Below are 17,643 nucleotides of genomic sequence, written 5' to 3' on the forward strand. Positions count from 1 at the left end.
ATCCATGTTTAAGAGATTCCAGGTTTTTTGTGCTAGACACGCGTCAACCAGTCAACCACTCCGTATACTTTATTTAGGTTATTTCACGCATACTCGTACATACATTACACACATATATTACGCTTCAACACATTCTTACATCAAAGTATCTATTTTACATGACGCGTATTTAGCAATACGCTTAAATAATAACAACCAATCGATTTATCTCTGTTGTATTGTACAACAGAAGTCCTGATCTGTTATTGGTCAGGCTTGTTACGCTTTATGCGCATTTAACGCAAAGTACGCGCCATGTAAAATGGAATTTTCAGAATAGCGTGCATTCTAGTAATTTACTAGAATACGCAGTGTGCCTATTCTAGCTACTCACTAGGTTACGCAGGTTACGCTTACGCAAGTTACGCTCCATGTAACGGCACCCTGACTTCAGCCTTACGCGAAATGCTCGACGGTCTCGACAGGGATGCACGGCATTTTTATTGGACGAGCGCAGTCCGGGTGGGGGGGGGGGGTGGCCGAACCTCCTGGGGGCAGGGGCCCACAGGGGACGCAGGTCGTACAAAATCACCCTTTTTAGCCGGGAGCGTGGAACCGGTGGAGAGTCCTGACGTAATGCGCCTTTTAGTTCCAGGACTCTTTGTGAGCGGTTTGGTTGGTGGGATAAAAAAAAACTTACTTTTTTTACACTAATATTTTTAACCCTAAAATAAGGAAGGTTATATTGTATACTCCTCATAGATAGTGACCATACTAGTGACAAACGAACGCCATTTTTGATCCACGATGTCCATACTCTTACTTGAGGTTCTCTATCTCGAACAACACATCTCTCAATGATGTAAAAGTCCCTAAAAAGTACTAGATTCGAATGCGTTTGAATGATTCCGAACCGTTTCAAAACAAGTTAGCCTGTCGTCGTAGTAATCTGAAACTCGAAGAATTACGTATTTTTGAGATATAAATTTCATCTGACATAAGGAGAGACAGATTAAGGTATTTAGTAAGTTTCAAAGTAAAGAACTTTCTGTTTGTAAGAGATGTACAATCCAGCTGAAATTCATGAAGAAAATCTGTATGAATGTTGTGTACTAAATTTCTTATCATATTTCTCCTTTGCTTATATCTTTTTACTGGAATTAAGTATTTCATTTGCAAATAACGTTTACTTTAGCATCATGGATACATCCGTTAACACGATTCACCGTATTTTACTGGACGCTTCGTTGCCCTCAACTCTAGAAGATCTAAAAAACCCAACAGAAGATTACATTGTGAACTTGCTGAAAATATTTTTGTTACGATTTGGTATTGATGTAAACTTAATCGATCGGGTAAGGTTCTGCAAATCTAATATACTGAAACTTGTCTTTGCATTATACATTATACATTATGTATTATGCATAATTTTTATGATAGTTCAAAGAAATTGCATCCTATTGTAATTACGTCTCGATTTATAATGAACTCTACTGTTTATGTCGAAATGTTGCAGCCACTTTCAGAGCAACATACCGCTATGCTGTATTACAAGGACTCTGACCTAGTAAAGCTGATAAACTTACATGCTGTTGTAACACAAATATTTGATAACATATTTATATCTGATTTTTCTCTTATCGACATCATGAGTCCCGGTACAAATTTCAGTTTAAAACTTCTTAAGGGTGAGTTGTGCAAAAATAACATTGTTGACGTTACAAATCAAATTTATAGGGCAAAAGCGGCTTAAGAGGCAAGCAAAATTTCTTTCCAACTTTGTATTGTATACAATGCTCAAGAAGTCGGAATTTAATGACAGGATGGATCAAATTCAGGCAATGTCCAGACAGTTAGAAGAAATAAAAGGGGACAGGGCTCAAGTTCTGGAGTCTATGAATAATAAAGCATTGAACAAAGCTAAGCAGTTAGCTTTGACAAAGAAGGTATTTCATTTCCGTTTCATTATCAAAGTATGTGTTTGCATTTAATTAATTTTTTTATTGTACAATAAGAAGTTTAAACATATTTTAGTATGAACATGATATACAACAAATGGAATTAAAAATAGAAAACAACAATAAAAGGGAATTGGAGCTTGAGATAATAAAGAGCGAAGAGGAAAAAGAAAATGCAAAGGCGAAGGAAGTTTGCGGTTCTATTAGGAATGCAGTAGGAAAGGTAAATATGTTGATCTTTATTTTTTGTAATAATATAATATCCGTAGTGTTCAATAATAAGATAGGTGTCTAATGTGCACGACATAATTTTCAGCTATCCAAACTAATAGCTGAGAAACAAGCAGCAGTGGTGCATTCACCAGAAGAGTATCAATCTCGCTTGGACGAGCTTAGAAAGCAGAAAGACCTAAAAGTGCAAGCCCGTGATGTGATGCAGGAAGCGATTCAGGATAAAAAACAGTCTATAAAGCAGATGGAAGAAAAATTAAATTTTATTCTGTCAATAAAGAACTCATTCGCTGCATTGTCAGATACATTTAAAGAGCTAAAGTATAAATTTTATCCATTTTTAAATTGTTATATAAATGTACAAAATTATACGATATGTATAAAACACCGTTTTTCTAGAGAGAAGGAAACAAAATTAGATGATATAAAAAAGCAGATAGATTCATTGAATAAAACGATGAACGAGCAGCAGACTGAAATAAAAATACACAACGATCATATGGACACCGAAAAGAATGAATTACAATGTCTTGAGAATGAGATTACTTCAGTATGCAGCTCGTACAATCAATTATTGAGGTAATGTCATATAAATTGGAATTGATTTTTTGTTTGATAAAAAATATCTTCACGTTTTTCCCCACTTTCGATATTAACTTTAATATGGAAATGCCAAATTAATATTTCATAATATTCATTAGTGAAAAGAAAGTAACGAGAAGCAAATTTGAAGCATGTAAAGTGTCCTTCAATGAGGAATGCTCGAGATTTAATAAAATACAAGCAGACACCCGAAAAGTAGAGGAAGACACTACAGCTTTCCTCCACTCTTGCCAAGAAACTTATGACAAGGAAATTGATAATGTAAGTTGCTTCGATTTAATCATAAATATATTTACTTTTATAAATATATTTATATACGTTGATAATAAATTATTTTAATGATATATTTTATTTTAACAGGAACGTGATTTACGAAGTGCTTGGAGGAAAGAGTAAATGAGTCGTTCCAAAAAAGAAATATACATATTGTTAATTTTCGTGCGATTATAAGCTTCTCTTTCTTATTATAATAGATGCTCATTACATCGAAAATTTTATATATTTAAATTATATATATATATAGATTACAAAGAGCAGTCTATATTATTATTATTATATTTTACGTTTTGCTAAGAATTTGTCATTTATTTTATTTAACTATGCATATTTACTTTCTCTTCTCTTTTGCGTAGAATTACTGTGTTTAAAATTTAAACTTTAAATGCTTGATTTCATCGTCTTTTTGTACACGATACAATTGTAATGTGTGAAGTTGCATATTAACATCTTGCTATGTTATGATTATCTTTGGATGGTTCTTATGTCACGCCAAATGTTGGTAGAAACATTTTAAACAACTTTGAACGTTTTAAAAAGCTTCCGCGAATGGAATCCAGTGAAGAAACGCTGCGGAATGCAATTCGTTAGATGCGATGAATCGAACATAAATTTTTATCGGCAGGATTTCGGAGGATCTGTGATTGACAGAATTGTAAACACGACTTGTCGCTTATGATACAAACAGATACCGACGATGTGGATCCTTTGCGTAAGAATCGTTCTTTTTTAATGACTTCTAATACACAAGGATCTCAAATATGATATCAAATTTACTAAAATTATGTATAGCGGTAAAGCAATCTCTTGAGATTTTATACTCGAGCAAGAGTTAAACAGTCAACGTTTTGTTTTTAACGATCTGATCATCTGATGTATTTTTATTACAGGCATTAATTGGACTCTTCCAACTTATACTCCTATTGATGTTATCTGGTATTCTCTTTTCCATCGCCGCCGTTTCACGTCTGATGGAGATAACGGTTATCCTAATATATCCTGCTGTTGTATTCTTATTACGGCAATTCGCAAATTTAATCATTGTGAGTGTACAGTTATAATTTTCTGACTAATTTTTTCATGTCCATTTTTGATTACACTATCATTCTTATAAGATAGAGAATATCAGGATTTTTATTAAGCAAACGTATATTATTATTTGATACTTTTTTAAATAATGTGTAACCAAGACCAGGGCCAAGTAGCCCCGTGGTCAGTTAATTTTGAACACGTGGTCCTGCACAGCTCCTGACAATCCTGGCGGCAAGAATGACGTCCTCAGCGTTTCACGCACTGTTGACTCTTGTTAAATATGATCAGGAGGAAACCGTCTCTCGGCAAGAACCGTCGTCGGGTGTTGCACAGGTTCAACTTGGTATGCAAACACCTTTCGTGTCATATAAGAAGAGCGTCCTAGAAGAGATACCAGAGGACATTCTACCCACAAAGGACGAATCATCCGCTGTTGTACCGTCGGTAGACCAGGGAATTATTGAACCTCCAGAGACTCGGTCACAGGATAATGCACCAGAGGAAGCAACGATATCGTCGGGCACTACTGATTCCTAAACTAAATTTTTGATAAAATTGAATTATTAACGAGAAAAACATTTATATCAAATAATTATTTGATACGAATAATTTATGTATAAACACAAAACATATTTTCTTGGAAAATTAATTGTACGATTTCGAAGAATTAAATTCTATGAGTGCGCAAAAAGAACAAGTATTTAGGATTATTTTAATGATGATGTACAACTATAATGAATGTAGCGAGAAGTAATCGATTTATTGCTTTTTGTGTGTTCTGTAATCGATTGATAAAAAGTGCAGTAACATCTGACACAATTTCACTGCTGCGTATTACAAATCAAATTTTATGTGTATATATAGAATTCTATTCGATCTCAAAATGTAATATCTTATACATTCTTATAGCAGCTTTCTAGATGGATTAAATTGACGTTTCCTGGGAATTTATGGAAGAAAAGATGAATGTAAATCCTCTAATATCTAATTTGATTTTATTATAACATTAACTATTTTTAACAACGCAGTTGGAGGTTGTATTGACTGACTTGAGCAACAAAATACCCTATTTGCGGCAAGTTTTTCGGCCAGAATATGCTCCGTATCTGAACACAATTGCAGCAATATTGCTTGGATGGTTATTTGTGTCTTGGATATTTCATGTACGTCACTATATGTTATTAACAGGTATCTAAAACTTAATATTCGATTGATTAATTCATAACTAATTGCACCTAATTCTTTTACAGTTAATCTGGATATTATTTACTCCGTTGATATTAAGTGCTATTGCCATAGCACTAATGTGTCCATCGACAAGCAAATGGTGTTTTCAGCAATTGGCAATAAATTTGGAAGAGATAATGAATGATTTTATCCATAAATTTCAAACATCTCGATAATGACATCGATGAAATCTGATTTAACTTTATTTCTAAATTATTTAAATATCTATTTCTATGCACTTATATCAGAAATTGTCATTTATTTACTGCAAAACTATTAATAAATTAAATAGGTATTTTTAATATTTGCAGAAAATATACATAAGTTATAAAATTAACTAAAAATTGCAAAATTTAAATAATTAAATTTTTATATAAACTATATTTAATAATATGTAACGTTTTGCAGAACACCTTCAAGTTCTTTATCTAACGACCTGAACTTGCCGTGAAAATGAAATGAAACGTTTCGAAAAATTACGCTTAATCTTGAATTTGACAATTTCTAAAGTTTTCAAGCACATGATCAGAAAAATTGCGTGTGTAAATATGTGTCATGGTGAAGAAGAATTATACGAGAAAGAAAACATATGACAGAAAAATTACGGAAATGGGAGTGCAGAATTCGAAACGGTGAGTAACTCAAGATTATTATTACTTAGTACCTAATTGAAGAGAGATAGACTTTTTTATTATATTGCTAAAACAATTTCACATATTTATTGAAATTGATAATATATTTACAATATTTAGAAAAGTTAAAAAACGATTCCACAATCAAATAATAATGAGAGATTAAATAAATAATAATATATAATGATGCAGTATAAATTAAACATGCGTTACTGATAATGATAGTTCTTTCTTCTTTTTATTTTGTGTTGCCGAGTTTGATGGTATCTGCGCTTGCCTCCTTAATGGTTATTGTTTTTCCCTCCTGCATTATTTCATTCTGTTCAATATTCTTCAACTGGGTGGGATCAGCCGCTCGCTTTTGGTTGCTAGAGAAATCACCTACTTCAGAAGCGATCAGATGTGGTTGATGTGGTTCGCTATGTGCTTGCGCGTCTCTGGATAGTGTCTGGCCGAGAAATGGTCCTCCCGCGTTCACAGTGACTTGAGACGGCACGTTACCATAAGGATAAGAGTAAACGGGGTTGGGATTGTAGCTTACTGCAGGATAACTGTTGAGGTAGGAGTTGTATTCATAATATGAAGGAGCAATAGCAGGTTTAGCATACATGGTGGAATACGGGTCCATCGGAGTCAAATAGATTCTGTGCTTGTGATGTCTCGGTTCCTGCAAAAGAAATTTGTTTAAAATTAAGATCGCATTTTTTCAGAATTATTTTTGGAAGTTGGATGTCTCGGAATCGATGTTCGCCTTTCGCTTTGAGCGAATTGGCTGTGTGATGATCCTCGACTTATAACAATATCAAATCTTCGACGATTGAACCTCAGAGTTAGGCGTATGAATAATATATTTTACTTTGTACGCATCAAAAGATTCCACGCGCAATGTGATGTTTTAGATATTACACTATAGATCGTCATAGGACTGGGTGTCAATTGGGGGAATCAAAGAGAGAACAATCGGGCAGCTTTCATATGAAAAAATATTTTTTATTTGCTGAAAAAACAGTACATGTGGACGTTCCGTTGAAGACGCACTTAAAACGCGTAGTTAGTGCAACGTTTTAGATGTACTTCTACGATCTTTAAACTTGCTTGGTCCAATTTCCTTAATGAGGTCACCGGAGATATAAAGGGTTAAACCTGTGCGTGAAACCAAATATTATGTCAAACTAAGCTTTGTCAATCTATTTTCGATTGGACCTTCTTTACAAAGAGAAGGACCTTTTATTATAAATAAGCTATAAAGCTTCTCTCCTAATAGAAATTTTTTATCAAAACATTGGAACGTCATCACGCAGACAGGAATCTTTTGATGTCGCATCAAAGTTTTATTGCTTCTCAAAAGTTGCGCTGTTCGTACCGCAGAATAGCGCTTGCTTGTAGACGTACAAAATTGATGATAATCATTGCTTGCATGTTATCAGTTCGTACTCACCGCTTCTCTAGTTTGCGTAGTAAGGACAGGGACGCCAGTTGATAGATTCGGATTGCTTTGCGTGGCCATCATCATTTTAGCGGGTGCGGGTCCAAGAGATGCGGGTATCGGAAGGCGCTGCTGGATATTGGAATGTCTGGATTTTAAGTGGCTTTCGGGACGACAGTTGCATTGAAACACGTCGTGTGATGATTGCTCAGGCAAGACCTGAATCAACAAGAAACAAATTTGACTTAATATTAAAGCTGGAAAACACATACGACATACGTAGTATTCATTTAGAAAGAAGAATATGACTAAAAATTCGAAACTTTGAGAATAGCAAAGAAATTTTATGGGAAAACTGCCTTTAATGAATTGCAAATAATGTCTGACGATGTAGATTATAATCCAATAATCCTTTCATTATTTTAATATTTAATATTGAATTTTTCAAAGAGTTGGCAGATGCAATATAGTTTTTAATTAAATTGTCACCGATTATCTTGAAATTATTTCAGCACATATAACTTTTTTCCATTTTTATCATATTCTGATACACTGATGTTTATTTGAATGCATTGTCATCTTACCTGCACTAATGACATCGGTTTTACTTGAGGCTTAATAAATTTCTCTTGCTCCAGTTTTATCGGTTCTGGTTGGATCACCGTCACGGTCGGTTGCGGTACTATTTGGGGTGCTTGCGGCTGAAGGTAATGGTACTGAACAGGTTGTGACACCGTTGGGGTTTGTAGGAAGTAGCTAGTCTGTTGTGGGGCGCAGGGGGCGGCAGGCTGAATGTTAAGGTACTGAGTTGGCGCAGGAGCTGGTGCCGGGACGACGATCTGCGGAGCTAGCTGAGGAGCTGGCTGGGGCGGCAGCACTATGTTGGCTACCTGAGGCTGAGGAGCCGGCTGGGTGGGCTGGACAAAAATAGTTTCCGTTTGTGCTGGCGCCGGTTGGATTACGTTCACTGAAAATGGCTCTGGGGCACACGGTGCTGGTGCAGGTTGCACGATGGTCACCGGCGCCGGTGCTGGAGCTGGTGCCGGTGCGGGTTGCACGATGGCCATCGATGTCGGAGCTGGTACCGGTGCGGGTTGCACGATGGTCAGCGATGTTGGTGCGGGTGCTGGCAACGGCAAAATGGAAAATTTAGGATCCTGAAAAGAAACAGGGTATATTAGTTGAAGTGCAACTGGTTTAATAGACCGCTGAACTTGCAGGATACCTGTTCTTCCTTTTCTGAACGGACCTCAACGCAAAAGGTTGTCGCTGATTTCTTTGATCTGTCCTTATCCGCGCCAGCATCCTCCAACGTCAAGCTGTCTTTGGTGAGCTCGGTTTCCGCTCCGCTGATCGATTTCTTGTCGATAATCTTAGGCGAGGGTGCAGCCTGGCAGGCGACGAACGCCAGCAGGAGCAATGCGCTGTAGTTCTTCAGATGCATCTTCGTGTTCAAGTCGAAGTCGCAGTCGAAGTCGAACTGATGAAGCAGAACGAGCTGCACTGGTTTTTTAAGGGAATCCGCGACCATTCGCGAAATAGGAGCTAACGAAATCGTTCGTGCCGCTTGCGAAATTGTGCGAGTGATTCGATGCGTCGGCGAAATGCGATGCATAATTAAACAATTTACGCGCCCTCGTTATTTCATGATAACGAAATTATACGTGATGGCAGTTGATTGATTATAAGAAAAATTAGCATGAAAATAATACTGTATGAGGTTTCTAATGAAATAGCATTTATGAAATTATTGCTAATAATACATAGTATTGAAAGCACATATTAACAGTGATACTATAATAAGCATTGTTTGCACAGTTTAAATGTTTAAGCTTCTTGAACATTTGTATTATTTACTTTGTATTACATTTTTTAAATAATAATTAATAAAAAGTAATAAAAAATGAAGATTGTATGCATGCTTCACATTTTTTATTGCACGCAAAGCAAGATTCTTATGAGTCAACAGAAAAGCGATGTTGTAATAACAATAACAGCAATTTTTACAATTTACTGCATATTGTTAAATACGCATGATTGCGTTGTCCTAATTGTATTTCCATTCATGTTGAAACGTGTGTATATGTCGACATTTCGCATTTTTTTACACATCTCTTTTCGCTTATACATGAAATTCCGCAGACTTGACAGAGTCCAGTTTCGCAAACGTGATGAAAATTCAACGTATTAATGTGATCAATAATGTGAGAAAAATTTAGACATTAGAATATAACTTAAATTTCTTTATTGATACAAATATTTAAAAATATGATTTTATCTTTTTTATTTATTTTGTATTATTTTTCAATAATAGTAGCAAATACAAATTGCGAAACGTTTTAAATTCGACAGTTTTGAAAATATCGATTGCTTTTATAAAATAACAGATTAAGCTATATACATAATGTTAGATATGTCACTGATTATAGTTGTATGTTTTGATTATCTTAATTGATAATAATTCATAATTGATGATAATTCTTACAATTTTTGTATTTAGGAGCGCAAATAAACGGAATGTTAAAACTGTTATGAGGAAAAATAAAACCATAAAAATATTTTCTTTGATAATCGATTTATTTTCAAATAATATATGGAATTGTAGAAATATAATTCTGCTTTTATATATGATATATATTATATTATATGTGATATATTATAAACATTTATTTTCAAATTTTTCTTTTGTGTACATTATACAACAATAGATTCTTAGTTTAATTAGTAATAATTGATTGTATAATATATGTTTCTATTTGATAAGTTTGAAATAGTTTCGTGTAATAGATATATAATATATGATTAATAAATAACTAATAATTAATCCTTTCTCTTTTATTGTTACTGATGTGTGGAAAATTCTGCATGAGATTCTGTTGGTGTCGGTTCCGTAGGTTTTGTTGGAAGACTCTCAATATCATCAAATAGATCAGGATCAAGTTCGCTCGAAGCTTTGTTCTGGATATTGTCTTTTGCACTTTGCCACGTATTGACAGCAGGAATATTGTATTCATTGTAGTCCCTTAGATCGAAAATATCCTTCAGCAAATCCTGCTCATCGTGGGCAACAGCCTTATTATCAAAAACTCTAGAGTTTCTTTCTTCTACAGGATTTTTATGTAAAGAACTATATTTCGTTGATTCTTGCGATTCTTCCGAGGACTGGGCAGAATGCTTCGCATTATTAAAAATATTAAAGTATCGAGAAAGGAAAGATTTATATGAATTTACAGGTGTACGAGTCATTTGATCAGTATTAGCATTCGTCCTGTGTTTAAAAAGTACATCTTCGTTTTCTTTATCTTGGAAATACTTATCTTGAGAATATATTTCCTGTTTTTCTTTTTCAATTTCATGTAAATTTTCGGACATGAAGTTTAAGTTGTCAGATAGTTCTTTATCCTGCGTTGCTCTCCAAATATCTGTATTTTGGGAAAAATTGTAAGGATTGTAATTACCTCTTCCAATTTTGATAGTATCCTTATCAACCTTGTCTTTAAAATATTCCTGATTTATATTTTCCTCATCGGAGTAATCGTTTGCAAAAAGAATATCGAATTTTTCCCGAGGATAAAATTGCCAATTATTTTCAGCTTTTTGGAATTGTTTAATTTCTTCAGACTCTTGCGGGTTTCTTGTAGCGAAATCCCAATTATCAATAGGCTTTCCATACTTTGTCGGCTTCGAGATATTTAAATCCTGAGGAAATATTAATCCTGAATGAGAATTATGATTAATTTGTTCATTATCATCCTCGGTAATAATCGTCTGTTTATCTCTCGCAGGGTACACTTCTAAAAAATCTTCAGCTTGCTTTAATCGTCTTGGAGTCCAAGATGGTAACGAATCTTCGTCCAAATTGTTAAAGAACCTCTCATCCTCCGTTGTTTTATCAGTATTTAAATCCTGAGGAAGAAAATGAAGACCATGTTTAATTTCAGGAACGCCGAATTCATCGGGATAATACGCTTCCTGAGGATTTGCAAACTTGTATCGTCGGTCGACAGAATTTGGAGTCTTGACTAAAGATCTTCTTTCCTCGAGATTATTTTCTTGATGAGATGGAAAAGAATTTTCACTTTTTGAGGATAATCTTTGTGTCCAGATGTTATTTGGAAAAATGCTCCTTGTATCCTCCCAAGGTTTCGTACCTCTATCTGCACGATAAGTGCTGAATAATTTGCTTGCAAGATCCTCTTTGTTTTTCCTGTAATCTTGGAAATTCTGATTCTTCGGCAAGTACACTGAATACTTGTCGCGTGGACTTCTGAAGAACAAATTTTCCAATCTGTCACAAGATTGTCTCGGCGGAGAAACATGAGCAAAAGAATACTCGCTCATTGGTTCGCTTTGAGAAAAGATCTCCCGTCTATCTAAAGATTCCGAGAATTTATTAGGACGATTTCTGAAAAATAGATCTTCGTTTGCAAATTCTTGCTGGGGGTAGCTCCTATAGTTTCCAAAGGACAATGAATTTGGATTCGATAAAATATCATCATGTATCATGTCCTGAAAGACTTCTTCTTGCGTTAAGCGAGGATACATGGAACTTTTAATAAGTGGATTGAAGGAAAAATCTTGCACTTGTGGCTGATTTGATTCTCGATACGATTCTCGATACCTGAAACATTTTTTCAAAAATGTTTTGTTAAATTTAAAGCTTTTAAAGCTATGTGATAAATATGTAAAATTAATCAAATTCAATTTCTTATATTCTAGGTTTTAAGTACGATCAAGTTCTAAAATTCTAGATTTCTTGGATGTTGTGAATACGACAACGCTTAAATTTGATCGCATCTTTAGAACTTTAATACATTTGGTCTTGAGCATTATTATTTTCAAAGAGGTTCTTCAAGTTTCAATTGTTGTATGTTTATGTTTTGGAATTGTTCTTACCATGGTACTTGAACAGTTAGAAGCTCTGGCTGATCTTGACTACATGAGGGACACGATGCTCGTCTAGGAATCCTTCGCGACGATCCACAAATTAGGATCGCGTGCACGGAGAAGAAAAGTAATAAATAATGTCGAAAAAGTTGTCTCGACATACTTAAAAAATTCGAAAAAAAGAGTTACGACTGCTCTTTATAAGCTCGCATGCAAAGCACGCAGCAAGGACACATGATGTTGGGAATTAAAATGTTTTCCGTGTTATGTTAAACCGTTTTTCTGCTTCTTATATACATCCGCTAATTTTTTATACGAGATAGTTGTTTATTTGCTTCTTTGTTATTTATATTTCCACAATCTTTTACTCGCAGGCAGGAAGCAGATGACGACATAATATCGCAGAAGTCTCTGGACGCAGTGAAAGGGCTTATACATTTTTTGAAAGAGCGTAAATGTATTTCATATGTTACCAGATACGTATTATATTTTCTAACGAACGCAGTAACTTAATTATCTGGCTTGAATTGCGCGTGGACTAAAGATGCTAGAGTGGAGGGACTATTTCGGCGGGCAGGACGTCGCGAACTTCGGCAGCATATATTAAATTCCTTGAAGAAAGGGCATAAACCGCATTTCGACGATTCGAGTAATACAGCTCTAGAATGCGCGGCGGCTTTGCAAATTTTTCTCAGCCACTTAAAGAAACCGATTATGCCGCAGCATGTGCAAGAACTGATCCTTGGTAAATAATAAATAATGAGTACTAAATAAAAGATAAGAAACAGCAATAAATTTCAATCTTGAAAGAAGAAAGCCATGAATGTTTTTCACGATTAGATTTTATCGTTTAAAATTGCAATGTGGAAATGCAACGCTGGTCGATGTCAAACGTTTGTAAATTCATCGTCAGCAAGATTTTATTTCCGGGGAATTACGATATCATATATGATATTAAATGCATAAAATTCTGATGAGACAGGTTCTTGAAAGATGCCCTCCCCCATAGCTAATCTTTTTATATTTAATTTTTGATATACATATTTAACGACAGTTTTTCATTGATATTAAAATTTGTGAAATATTAAATATTGTGACAATCTTTTTGTCATATATTTTATATACATTTCATGAATAATATGAGTAAATGAATATATTTAAATCAATATATTTGTACAGCTGATAATCCAGGGGTGGAAGCACAAATTATTGCGCAAGATGCTCTAGGACTCATTAGACAGGATGTCAGCGGTCGTCATGGCGAGCTCCTGACTGATATCTTGGATCTACTGAGGCATTTGACTTTATCAGGACCTCCGTCCGAATGTTCCGAGTTACGCGGATCTCCCTTGCCTATCGTCCTTTTGCCAGTGTTCTTTAATTTATCGGTGATAATTATTGCATGGATCATACATTACCTTGTTGAATTGTTGGTTTTAAAAGAATATTATTTTCAGGACAACATTTTAGCAAAATTCTTAAAAGTAATTTCCTGGCTCATTTCAGTTTTATTTATTACAGCCCAGTGATTTGATAAGATGGAAACAAGTGGCGGTCAGATTCAGCGAATTAATAACGGAAGCCGCCGAGCAACTCCGTCGACATAAACAGCCAGCTGTCCGTACCGAAACTACATTAAATTCCATGGTAAGTTAAACTGATGAAATACTATTTCAAAAAATAGAGATTTGTTAAAAGATTTTACGTCGATTTTGAGTCACACTGCACAGTGTATGTCTTAAAATTTTTAAATAATTTTTATTTCACTAGAACACACAGTGTATGTGTGTGTCATTCATCATCTATTTTTAGACAGTTTCGACCTCCCCAGAAGAAGCTGAAGAATTAACAAGATTGCAGGAACTTTCCTTGCTGTATCCTATCGTTCGAGTTACAGATCATTGTAACGCTTGTAAGATATTAATTGGTGTTTCATGTCAGTCTTATTAATATAATATAAAAATAATCATATATCCATTATCTTAATTAATTTTTTGTTAACAAATTTTGACTCGTCAACGATTCAATATGTAAAACTTTGCTGGCAGATCATGTTGGTGAGATGGCACGTGTCCTTATTACACCATTACAACATTCAGCCGTCAGCAGATTACATCCAATTGTTAATCCTAATTAGGCGTATTAATGGAGCAAACGTCCAAATTCTTTCTGATTATTTTGTAAATTATTTTGTACATTATTGATATCGTTGCAAGTTTATGTAAATTAATTGTAATTCAATTGCGCTTTAATTAAAATATCATGTCTACATATGGCAAAAAATATATCAAAAAAACAATTTTTGATTGAATTAGTAATAATAATTATATCTATTGCGATGAAAGTTTGAATAAGTAAGAGTTATTTGCAAACACATATAATTCCATATATTTTTGCAAGTGCTTCTCTACATTAAATCGGAAATAAAAATTAAAAATACATTATTAGATTAAATTACATTATACGATACAACTTTACGCAATAAAAATAACAATTTACACTTACTAATTCGCTAACAAAACGCAAGAGGAGCTTATTTGCATGTACAAGATGTGATTTCAATGTGCGGTTAAACTTCAGAATCTTAGTAAATTAACTCTCTTATAAAAGTTTTGACTTTATACCGGTTCTCGGAACGGTTTAGACCACTTAGCTTAGTTTTTTTTAGGCGCTTCTGAAATTTAACCGTGCAGTCTAATCGCGCAAAATGCGGCGTTTTCGGGTGCACTTTTCTGCAGTACATCGAAATGTAAGAGTAAAAATCGTTTCATGACAAATATACGTATACAGAACTACACATATGTATGTGTCCCAAGAAAAACAATCGCATTTGTTGCAACATTCATAGAGACGTATTCACACCAAAGAATGCGATATCAATTTCCCTGTATTATAACTATCATCGATAATTACATATACTAATTTGTTTTTTATAAAAAGAAAATTTTACTTTGAAGAAGACATTAATATCAAAACTCGGATTCGTAATAAAGTCGAAAATTGTCTTAGTGATACATTACTAAAAATAAATTTTCTGTTATTCTAATTATTCCAAAGAAACCTCCAAATTATTTATTTCGATATTATAAACCAAATTTATTGAGAAAATATGTCATCGGTACCGACTTGTGCATTCTCTCTTCTAGGACGCTCAATGCATACATATGTGGATGTGAGAAATACAGAATGCCACGTGTTCCTTTCGCGTAATGTTAACCGAAACGACAAAGAGTTACCGCAATGCCCGAAATCGATAGCCACGCTAATCGTGGCTACGACCAGGGAAACCACGATCGATTTGATTGCGTGGGTGACTTCGGCGTCGGCGTGGTCGGTGCGGATGAGGACGGCGTGCTGGCCTGTTTCTCATTGAGCTGATTCCTTAGCCTGACTTTCTCGTTCGTCTCGGTCTGCATCTTCTGCTCGTATTGCCGAACATCCTCCAGAGTCATATCGTACCAGTCGTCAATCCAGGCGAAGGCCTGTCTGTGGCCCAACAGCAGGATGTCTCTGATACACTGAAATTACCGAAAATCGAATGATCAATGCACGTATATATTTTTAATTATAAAATGAGCTTTTTACAGTAACGTTACTATTATTTTGTACATGTATAGTTCATGTAGAAGAAAATTATTGAATGAAAAGAATTGAGATTGATAGTCAATGTTTTAAATTAAATAATTCCGGTACAATCTACATAATACCATTTGTGGTAGGAAATAATTGAAGTGTAAGGCAAGTGTTAGCTGATCAGATAAAACTCACTCTGTGTATAAAATCCTCTACTCGTGTTTGCATGCCCCAGACCTCAAACGAAGCATGCACCAGTTTATACGAGCACATTATGGGTTGTGTCGAGTCTCTCCAGCCTTCAACCAGAGGACCGCGCCCGGTCCGTTTTGATTGGAAAAATTTTGGGTCCTGTTAGAAGTAATATTAAGTATAAGTATCTTAATGTGAAATATAGTGTTAAAGGATATGGGTGTGTGTTAATGTCATTTAAAATTTTGTGAACTTACTTCTTCCTCTTTGTAGTGCTTTGCAGAGATCTCATCGTACGCAATATCCACAAAATCAACCTCTCGATGGATCAATTCAATGGGCGACAACCCTAAGCACTGTAATTGAAAAATAATTAATAGAAAACGATAATAAAATATGCAGCAATCTCAGAAGTGTGAGAAATTACTTACGTTTTCTGTTGAGCCATTGTTGTCTTCGTATCGTGTATTTATTGCTATGTGAAATTTAGGTATAAATGAGCACTAGAAAAAACAAATTTACAAAATAACAGGAAATTTTATTGTAATGTTCATATTAAATCATTTTTACTTACAGTGTATTCTGCAGCCACCATGAACAAAGCGTGCAAGAAAATATTAATAAAGTATTAATAAAGAATAATGCAATCTTTTCTATATTAAAAAATTATGAGATTTAAAAGTTAACATTCATATAAATATTAAGTGAGTTAAAATATTTCTGAGAGTAGAAAAGCTTGATGAAAAAAAGCAAAAGTAAAAGATTAATGATATTCATTGTAAGCGGCACTTATTATGGAATGTAATAAAAATTAATCCTAGATTAATTAAACGGGTTACCTGTGATAGTAAAGGGATAATAGTTCCATGCCTTCTCCGTCACATAAAATATTCGCGGTAGAATAGACTGTATCCAGTACGGGAGTTTACTGCAATGGAAATAAGACAATATGCTAATTGCACTTAGAAAACAGAGACAATCTTGCTGTTGAACGTTCGTGAACAGCATATTGAGTAATTAAATATTCTACACATGCTACGTTTAATAACGAGCAATTTACCTGGAAAGATGGATTCTTTTCTCAGTATACTGGCCTTTTCCATGGACAGGATCTTCGCAGGCAGTATTCTCTACTACTTCTACTCCTTCATCGTTATCAGATTGTTCATGGCTATGCCTGGCAATCATGTATAATTGACCGATGCGGTACTGCAAAAAACATTGACCAAGCATGATCAATGCAAAACTTAATTATAAAAGAATCATATTCGTATAGAGATAAGTAACCACAACGTAAAGGCATTTTAGACGCAATTAGATCAGCTTGTTTTCATTTATGTTCATCTCGAATAAATAAATTAATCGGGCGATCAAGTAACACGTAAAGGTTACCTCTTCCGTAGTGAGCGGCATGCTAATGCGGTACTCTTTCGTGAGAACCATCCCGAGTTACAAGGATCCTTAACAATTAATTGATCACAGCAATCGGCAGACTCCTGTTCGCGGAATATCCTCGCCGAGTGTCCGGACGAAAAACCAACTTCGTGATTCTCAGCGTCTGACGTGCGATAAACAATCCGCGCCTCACCGCGTGAAGTTCGCCGCGCTCTCCGCGGGGGGATCGATC

The 17,643-nt window shown here is 34.8% G+C and overlaps 5 protein-coding genes across 9 annotated transcripts; 3 read left to right on the plus strand and 2 right to left on the minus strand.

Moving 5' to 3' along the window:
• Positions 1-52: 52 nt before the first annotated feature.
• On the plus strand, positions 53-3,178 carry LOC105285918 (probable kinetochore protein NUF2). Of its 3 annotated transcripts, none has more exons than XM_026970061.1 (9): positions 53-77; positions 1,175-1,334; positions 1,496-1,637; positions 1,717-1,925; positions 2,014-2,160; positions 2,254-2,489; positions 2,568-2,747; positions 2,870-3,032; positions 3,132-3,178. In XM_026970061.1, exons 2-9 carry the CDS (start codon positions 1,179-1,181, stop codon positions 3,165-3,167), a joined length of 1,269 nt encoding a protein of 422 aa, XP_026825862.1. In that variant the 5' UTR covers positions 53-77; positions 1,175-1,178; the 3' UTR covers positions 3,168-3,178. The 3 variants fall into 3 exon arrangements, with proteins under 3 accessions (XP_026825862.1, XP_011348786.2, XP_011348785.2); XM_011350484.3 differs by lacking the exon at positions 53-77 and adding an exon at positions 728-1,003; XM_011350483.3 differs by lacking the exon at positions 53-77 and adding an exon at positions 732-996.
• A 154-nt stretch (positions 3,179-3,332) lies between these two features.
• On the plus strand, positions 3,333-4,912 carry LOC105285919. The gene is made up of 3 exons (XM_011350486.3): positions 3,333-3,759; positions 3,938-4,090; positions 4,293-4,912. Exons 1-3 carry the CDS (start codon positions 3,745-3,747, stop codon positions 4,614-4,616), a joined length of 492 nt encoding a protein of 163 aa, XP_011348788.1. The 5' UTR covers positions 3,333-3,744; the 3' UTR covers positions 4,617-4,912.
• A 183-nt stretch (positions 4,913-5,095) lies between these two features.
• Positions 5,096-6,089, plus strand: LOC113562210 (the record flags this gene model as incomplete). The annotated part of the gene is made up of 2 exons (XM_026970774.1): positions 5,096-5,242; positions 5,330-6,089. Coding segments are annotated over 2 exons (300 nt in total), but the record flags the coding sequence as incomplete, so codon positions are not given.
• Positions 6,090-6,151: 62 nt separating this feature from the next.
• Positions 6,152-8,910, minus strand: LOC105285920 (vegetative cell wall protein gp1). 3 transcript variants are annotated; one of them, XM_011350488.2, is made up of 4 exons: positions 8,614-8,910; positions 7,949-8,521; positions 7,377-7,583; positions 6,152-6,605 (listed from the first exon to the last, which is right to left on the minus strand). In XM_011350488.2, the coding sequence occupies exons 1-4, from the start codon at positions 8,893-8,895 to the stop codon at positions 6,177-6,179; spliced, it is 1,491 nt and encodes a 496-aa protein (XP_011348790.1). In that variant the 5' UTR covers positions 8,896-8,910; the 3' UTR covers positions 6,152-6,176. The 3 variants fall into 3 exon arrangements, with proteins under 3 accessions (XP_011348790.1, XP_011348789.1, XP_011348791.1); XM_011350487.2 differs by having other exon boundaries at positions 8,590-8,910; XM_011350489.2 differs by lacking the exon at positions 6,152-6,605 and adding an exon at positions 6,908-7,081 and having other exon boundaries at positions 8,590-8,910.
• A 1,101-nt stretch (positions 8,911-10,011) lies between these two features.
• Positions 10,012-17,639, minus strand: LOC105285922. The gene is made up of 10 exons (XM_026970775.1): positions 17,409-17,639; positions 17,077-17,225; positions 16,856-16,944; positions 16,591-16,598; positions 16,448-16,519; positions 16,274-16,372; positions 16,020-16,175; positions 15,528-15,769; positions 12,261-12,431; positions 10,012-11,985 (listed from the first exon to the last, which is right to left on the minus strand). The coding sequence occupies exons 1-10, from the start codon at positions 17,457-17,459 to the stop codon at positions 10,206-10,208; spliced, it is 2,817 nt and encodes a 938-aa protein (XP_026826576.1). The 5' UTR covers positions 17,460-17,639; the 3' UTR covers positions 10,012-10,205.
• Positions 17,640-17,643: the final 4 nt, after the last annotated feature.

This window comes from Ooceraea biroi, chromosome 6 (assembly GCF_003672135.1).
Source record: "Ooceraea biroi isolate clonal line C1 chromosome 6, Obir_v5.4, whole genome shotgun sequence".
Lineage (NCBI taxonomy): Eukaryota > Metazoa > Arthropoda > Insecta > Hymenoptera > Formicidae > Ooceraea > Ooceraea biroi.

What these genes read in the sequence shown, in the direction of transcription:
- LOC105285920 (XM_011350487.2), bottom strand. Translation starts at nt 8,895, where the DNA reads ATGGTCGCGGATTCCCTTAAAAAACCAGTGCAGCTCGTTCTGCTTCAT. An exon ending in GTTCAGAAAAGGAAGAACAG is followed by an intron (nt 8,522 to 8,589) that starts GTATCCTGCAAG and finishes GTTTCTTTTCAG; the next exon opens with GATCCTAAATTTTCCATTTT. An exon ending in AACCGATGTCATTAGTGCAG is followed by an intron (nt 7,584 to 7,948) that starts GTAAGATGACAA and finishes TTGTTGATTCAG; the next exon opens with GTCTTGCCTGAGCAATCATC.
- LOC105285918 (XM_026970061.1), top strand. Translation starts at nt 1,179, where the DNA reads ATGGATACATCCGTTAACACGATTCACCGTATTTTACTGGACGCTTCG. An exon ending in ATGTAAACTTAATCGATCGG is followed by an intron (nt 1,335 to 1,495) that starts GTAAGGTTCTGC and finishes GAAATGTTGCAG; the next exon opens with CCACTTTCAGAGCAACATAC. An exon ending in ATGACAAGGAAATTGATAAT is followed by an intron (nt 3,033 to 3,131) that starts GTAAGTTGCTTC and finishes TTATTTTAACAG; the next exon opens with GAACGTGATTTACGAAGTGC.
- LOC105285919 (XM_011350486.3), top strand. An exon ending in AATTCGCAAATTTAATCATT is followed by an intron (nt 4,091 to 4,292) that starts GTGAGTGTACAG and finishes GGTCCTGCACAG; the next exon opens with CTCCTGACAATCCTGGCGGC.
- LOC105285922 (XM_026970775.1), bottom strand. Translation starts at nt 17,459, where the DNA reads ATGGTTCTCACGAAAGAGTACCGCATTAGCATGCCGCTCACTACGGAA. An exon ending in AAAAGAATCCATCTTTCCAG is followed by an intron (nt 16,945 to 17,076) that starts GTAAATTGCTCG and finishes TTTCCATTGCAG; the next exon opens with TAAACTCCCGTACTGGATAC. An exon ending in ACAATGGCTCAACAGAAAAC is followed by an intron (nt 16,373 to 16,447) that starts GTAAGTAATTTC and finishes TTTCAATTACAG; the next exon opens with TGCTTAGGGTTGTCGCCCAT.